Source organism: Osmerus eperlanus, chromosome 5 (assembly GCF_963692335.1).
Source record: "Osmerus eperlanus chromosome 5, fOsmEpe2.1, whole genome shotgun sequence".
NCBI lineage: Eukaryota > Metazoa > Chordata > Actinopteri > Osmeriformes > Osmeridae > Osmerus > Osmerus eperlanus.
In genome coordinates, this window is record NC_085022.1 from 13,653,094 (window position 1) to 13,660,200 (window position 7,107).

The 7,107-nt window shown below is 42.7% G+C and overlaps 1 protein-coding gene across 1 annotated transcript; it reads right to left on the reverse strand.

Moving 5' to 3' along the window:
* Nucleotides 1–855: 855 nt before the first annotated feature.
* Nucleotides 856–7,035, reverse strand: LOC134021198 (proton myo-inositol cotransporter-like). Its single transcript, XM_062461767.1, has 11 exons — nt 6,944–7,035; nt 5,981–6,474; nt 5,480–5,639; nt 4,677–4,882; nt 4,488–4,596; nt 3,830–3,993; nt 3,513–3,627; nt 3,098–3,223; nt 2,710–2,828; nt 2,431–2,583; nt 856–1,883 (listed from the first exon to the last, which is right to left on the reverse strand). Exons 2-11 carry the CDS (start codon nt 6,417–6,419, stop codon nt 1,660–1,662), a joined length of 1,815 nt encoding a protein of 604 aa, XP_062317751.1. The 5' UTR covers nt 6,420–6,474; nt 6,944–7,035; the 3' UTR covers nt 856–1,659.
* Between the last annotated feature and the right edge of the window lie 72 nt (nt 7,036–7,107).

Consider the following 7,107-nt stretch of genomic DNA (forward strand, 5'->3'; position numbering starts at 1 on the left):
CACATTCCGAGGAAATTGCAATCTTAACAGGTACAAAATCATTAGGTCAATCTATGGTGCCACCGTGTGGTCATATGGAATAACTGGTGACTCTTACCATTGTATGATGTTAATACATTCATTTCAACCATTACCCTGTACATATCCTGTACAAATGTAGAAAGTCTTACCAAATTTGTGCTTGGAGACAGATACAAATATTCCAGCTATTTTGATGGTCCTGCAATCAGCATTGCTTTTGGTTGGTCATGGTGCTTGTGTTCCACTTCAAATCCCGCCTGTGGAAGTACAATATTGTTTTTTCCAGGCGATGAAGAGGTGGTATTAACTTCAATAGTTTCTTGTCAAGGTTTCAGTTTACCTACCAAATGCATGCATCCGTCCCTTCCATCCCACCCAGTAGCACAGTACCAGTGGTGTCCAGTTTCAGTCCTATCACATTACCAGACAAGACAGCCCATCTAGCTCTACCATCTAGCAGCCTCACCTCATACTCTCAAGCAGAAACACACATTTTTAGAATGCATGAACTAGTTCTTCAGAAGGGAGCTTGGAGGTTTCGGTCCAGTTGAATGGAAATGTTTATATTTGTTTGGTATCAGAGTAAGGGTTATTATAATTGAATTTCTTGCTGTGTGTTTTCCATTTTGAGTTTCCTCTTTGAGATAAAAAAAAACAAACTCTATGGCCAAAGTATTTCAGCTATAGCTCACTTCCTTGTCATAAAGCTATTTAGCCAGAAAAAGCAATTTAGCCAGAAGGGTTTTGTGCCTTTGTCATTTTGTTGGGCGTCACGTTGTGTCTGGAATGAAATCCTGCATGGGGGAACTGGGAGAGTGAATGATAACTTCAGAATGACATTTCTTTCTTTCTTTATTAAATAGCATATCAACAAACATGTACAATTCAAAGAACATTAGTGACCCCAATACATAAACAAAAAACAACAACATTGGAAATCATTATGTACAGTACATTTTATAAATTTATTTACAATAGTTAATGACTGCTGCCCACATTTACAGGCAATTATGCCATTGAATTATAAAATTTGTACTCAATTTGTTACACCCAGTTAGTCTTACTGAAGTCTAATCTCTCTCCAGAACTCACAATAACAGCTGATTCAACCCTAGTTAAAGTACAACATACATTTATTTCATTATTTAAGCACCTACTAGAGCATACAATACCAGTACACCACTCATCCAATACCACTGAGCTGCTATGGTGCTGACTGGCTTGCTACAACAACATTGCAGGAACTCTACAAAAACATGGTGATCGCGCTGAGTCAGCAACATGGATTCATAACTGACTCAACACCAGAAACAGGAATGTGAAACTCTTGTTCCCATAAGGCCTTGTGTTGCGTGAGAGATAGCAATAAAACACCAAGAGAGAGAAAGAGAGAAATGGAAAGGAGTGAGCGAGTTTAAAATGGAAGGGAAGGAAAGCAGGACAACAGCCTCACAACCGTTTGACAGCTGTGCCTGCAAAACATCAATAAAGGAAACACATTGTTCCCTGATGGACTCCCTCGTCCCTCTTGCCGTGTGTGAAAGAGGTCTACAAGAAAACGAATGAAATACCTTCAGAAATACATTAACCAAACTCTCCCTGGTGAGAGAAAATAGAACCTTTAGATTTTCCCACAGGCTACTCCACATCAGAGGCTTCGTTGTCCGACAGTGCGTTACTGCCCTTCACCCGGATGTACTGGAAGTTGCGGGTCCGTCCTCCCTCAGGGTCTCCGCAGGAACAGAGGGGGCCAGAGAACAGGCCCTCGATGTCCTCCAGCCTCTGGCCTCTGGTCTCTGGTAGACAGCCCAGCACAAAGAGCAGGCCGAGCCAAGCCAGACCCGAATAGAGAAAGAACGCGCCTGGGGAGAAGCGGTTAGACCGGTTAATCAATCCACGACTGACCGATCAATCAATCATTCCAAACGTTGAGGGACACATGGCTTTGTGCCTCGACAGAACAACCAACACAATGTACAGCCGTGGCCAAAAGTATTGAGAGAGCGAAAAATGTTGTGTTTTGCAAAGTTTGCTGATTCAGTATTTGAGGAAAATGTTTTCACATGTTTCTATAGAATACTGGAATACAATAAGGCACATTTCTTAATTAAAGCTTTTTTGGGGCAAATATTTTCAATATATGCAAATAGTCCCCTCTTTTACAGCAGTCAATCTGCTCTTAAAATCCAATCAGAATGATAGTGATTTCACCTGGCTAGAACTAGTTCACACTTTCCCCTGCGCTGATGATATGACTTACTGAAATTATGTTAGCAGTCATTTTATGCCAAGGCCCAGCAAGCTTTGCAAACACAAAATGTATGTCGCTCTCAATACTTTTGGCCACGGCTGTACATTGCATCAACAATAACACCTAATCCCTACTAGCTGGAACTAAAGATGATTCACCATAGTAGGTGAGGTACTCAGCCACGTGGAGGAAGGTGAGCGAAACCAGGACATTGAAAGTCCAGTTGACTCCAGCGGAGCAGGCGTTACCAGTACTCCTGGCCCAAAGAGGATAGATCTCAGAGTTAACCGTCCATGGCATGGGACCCATACCTGGGACACAGACAAGCAGAAGGACACAGTTTACTGTAACTACTGCTGGCTGGACTTTATGTAGCTGAGAAACCAAAGATCAAATATTGAGGTGGTTCTTTGATGAAGGTGTGTGTGTGTGCTCACCTGGAGCAAAAAAAGCCAGGTAGAGGATGAGGCCTAGTAGGACTATCCAAGAGTTAGGAGTTGGACAGTAGTTGTAAGCCCAGAGAGGTCCATCACTAGCCTCAGTCATGTTGGAGCACCTGCATACTTAAACAACAGCAGATACTTAAAAAGGAATCAAATCAAATACAAATAGATACGGGCAAAAACAAAACCCACTTCCCATCATCATCCATGCAGAGCGAGAAAATAAAAGTTTTACAGTAAATAAATAGGCCTTACATGAAGCACAAAACATTTTTACTACAAGCGCACACACACACACACACACACACACACACGCGCACACACACACACACACACACACACACACACACACACACACACACACACGCAAACGACTACTGACCTGCCCCAAGCAGCTTTCTCAGTGGACGCTTGATTGACAGGAATGCAGGAAGAGTCGTACACAGAGGAGCTGTTCTCCAAGTAACAGAAACCGCAGCCTGGATCTAACATGCAGTTCTCACAATACCTGGGGGACAGATTACAGTGTGACACCTGTCAGACACATACCAATCCCCTACAGTAAAAGCACAAATAATTGCTTTAAATCCAAGATTTAGGTTTAAAATGAGAGTTTAGCTCATCTAATAAAATATAACGCTTTCTTACTGACATAATATACATTTTTATATTAAAATAAATCTAAATCCAAGACTGATAACTATATGCCTTGTAGAGTAATCAGCCCCCCAAAAACGGAATACACGCCCATTTTTATGACAGCTTAAGTTGGGCTGTCAACTACATGCATGTCTTACCCATAGTGTGAACAGGTGCTGTTGATAAGCTCTGTGGGGTGGAGGGTGATAGGGGGAGAGGTCTGGGCCGATATCAAAAAGCCTACAGCTAGAACTATCAAACTCAAAGCAGTACCTGGGAGAGATCAAAAGATTTGACCTCATAAGCTTATGAAGGGAGAATTATAGACATCATTTAGTCAATACAGGGCAAGCAGAGAAACTGTCGGACAGATACAATTTCTAATTTGGTCAAATGAAGAACACCATGTACACCCCAGAGATATGTCTCCTACATTCATAATTCAAGACAAAGACACCCGGACACACACACACACCAAAAATACTGCCCAGCGTCAGCCTCCTGCGTCCCACTCGCTCCACAAGCCACACCCCCATCAGGGTGAACAGGAAATTGGTGGCGGCAGTGGCCGAAGCCAACCAGATGGCCTGTTTGACGTCTCGCACTCCAGACATCTGCAAAATTGTGGCACTGTAGTACCTAAAATGGGACAGGAAGAAAGAAAGAAAATGAAATTGTTATTCTCTTTTTTTGTTCCCCATATGATACTCCTAATTATGTTCTTATATAATTGATTTGAAATGATATTCTGACTTAGTTATGATATCATTACTGATACCAGAACAAAACTAGGTTTGAAATGACCATAATTGCAAATCATTCCCTGAGCAAAATGTCTTTCCTGACTTAGCTTGCATTGTGTCTTGCTTATCAGTATTGCTTTCTCAGTCACAAGCCCCTCGGTAAGACTTGATCTTGTGTACTCTGACACGCAACTGATCATCCCTCAGAAACACCACTTCAATCAGCTACGCCACCAAAGATCTAGCCATTCTATGGCACGGGTGGGTATTTAAAATGAGTAGTGGGTTTAACCACTTCAACTCAGTTACACTCACCCCCCCTAATTTCATTCCTACACACCACAGCAACAGAGTATGCAAGTACTGAAACGAGGCCTGTGTGGTACCTACATGACAGTGTTGATCCCAGAGAGCTGCTGGAACATCTGAAGTCCACATCCCACAATGAGAGCCCTGCATGTGGGAGGGTGGCTCAGCATTCGCCAGATCACAGGGCCCTCTACCGGAAAGGGTAGGTGTAGGTTAACACAGTAGTACTAAAGGCATAATTGTGTGTGGGTGTGTGTCTGAGTGTGTCACCTCCTCTCCCCTTTTCCTCTTCCTCAACGCTGGTCCTGATGCTTTCATACTCCTGCTCAATGCTCTGGCCCCCACGGATCTGGCTCAGCACACGCCTGGCAGTCTGGGTAGAACCCTTCTGCATGAGCCAGCGTGGGCTCTCTGGCAGGAACAGGAAACCAATAAACTGGATCACTGAAGGGACTGCAGACAGACCCAACATGTATCTGCAGCCAGGGACACATGGAGAGGAAGAAATAGACATAGGTACTAACAAGCTTTCATGAGAGAAGTTCATTTTCTCCCTCAACAAACTGAACAAGTACTGCATGACAGAGATGAGAGAGAGAAAATCATTTTCTAAAACTTCCTTATAATTTGAGTGTTGGAATGGCAGGCTGCTTTAATTCAGTTTGCTATCAGCTGCTGTTCTCACATTTCTGTCTAGTCTATTTGGGAAGAAGAGGTGTCAGAAGTTTGCAGCTCTTGACTGGCATTAAAGCAGTTTTCTGACAAAAAATATACTTGCAAAAGTAGCAGGTTGTAAGTGCCTTTTCTGTCACCTCTGACAGAAAATAGAGCAACAGAGAACGGGCTCAGGAACATGTCACAATCAAATCAACTGAGAAGATAATGGGGTTTTCAATTAGCAGGTTCTCTTAGCACTTATATAGGTGTCACAGGATTGACACCTGAATTGGAATGAACAGGCCTATCCTGACCAATATGCATTTTAAGATGAACCTAAAGTTGCTTTACCACCAGAATCTAAACAATTGATTGACCCTTAACTATGGCAAATATCAGAAATGCTAAGACTATACCTCCATCCATCTTTGTGCAGGTAGCTGAAGGCTCCGTCTACAAGAGTGGCAATAAACTGGCTGCCAGTGATGAAGAGTGTATTCATGGTGACCAGCTGCCCTCTCAGGTGTGGCGGTGAAACCTCAGCGATGTAGACAGGTACCGTCATGGAGGTGATGCCTATGGAATTGAATTAAGGGGAAAGGCAGGACAAGGTCTCAAGGCATGCGTTTAATATATGCATCAAATAATTGTTACGATTTTTGTATGTAGATAGGTTTCATTTAACAATAAATCTATAAAATAAATCAAGTCAGCCTAAGCATGTAGAGCTTCGATCTCCAAATCCAATAACTGAGAACATTACCTAAAGAGGAGAGTCTAAAACAGTCTCCCACATTTAGTTAAGACAGTATATCCTGGTGTCCAACTTTTCATCTTGTTAATTTGTATCAAACACTTGTTGAAACACCACAGTCTGCCCTTAATCCTAACCTACAAAATGTATGGTCAACACTTACCTATACCTAGTCCAGCGATAATTCTTCCAACGAGTAGAACCTCTTTGTTTGGGGCAGCACTTAAAACGACCCCCCCAACAGTAAAGAGAAAACTGGCCAGCAAGATACAGACCCTACGCCCGAAAGCCTCATTCAATGGCCCACCGGCCAATGCAGAGAGCGCAGCAGCACCAACAGTACTGGACACCAGTAGCTCCTGCCATAAAGCATTCAGGTTCATCTCCTTTTTGAGAAGAAGCATTGCCCCAGATACCACTCCAGTGTCATAGCCGAAAAGAAAGCCACCCAGAGCAGAGAACCCCACCAGGATGTAGACAAATCCGCCTGTGACATGCTCCTCATCATCAGACAGTTCTGGAAGTCCGAGGAGGTTGGCCTGGGAGGAAGTCCTGACCAAACCCTCTCCTTCGTCCCTCACTTTCTTCCTTCTGCTCCCCATAACGTTCCTTGATATCTGCAAGTAGGTATGCTTGCCCAATGCAGTGTTAACGATGCTGCGGGGACATGATGAAAACACGTAGCCCAGTGAATTCCGACGCTAGTCTAAAGAAACCTAATGTCTAAGAAGATCTATCGCTTCACTTGAGAGTGTGTACCATGGGTTGATGACTGTCAGGATATACTGTATGATCAAGGCGAATATACATTTCGAAATGAGATGATTGATAACAAACACGGAAGTGAATGAATGTCAGGGGTAACCAATCGAAAGGAGAAGATCTGCGCAGCAATGGTGAATCATTTATATTTAGTTATATAGGCTATATAGTTCACTTTGAGACGAAATACAAATATAATTGTTGTTGGATTACTTTTTATATATTCCGTTTCAATCATTCATTCACAACATCTAATTGTGTAAAATTGTACTTTCAATGATAGTCACCGATCTAATTCCGTGGGACACTTTCGAATGTTTTACAAAAGAACAACATATTTTAAAATCAACGTAGCCTATCTTACCTGACGTATGTTGGAGTAGACTACATTTTGAGCTGATTCCCAGGTGCTGCTGCGCTCTCTACCAAACGGGAAGTTTTGAGAAGTCATATGACAGACTATTTGTCGACTAGAAAAGTCACGCCTGTAAAAAAGGGACAACATTTTCCAGCCCACCCAAAACCAAA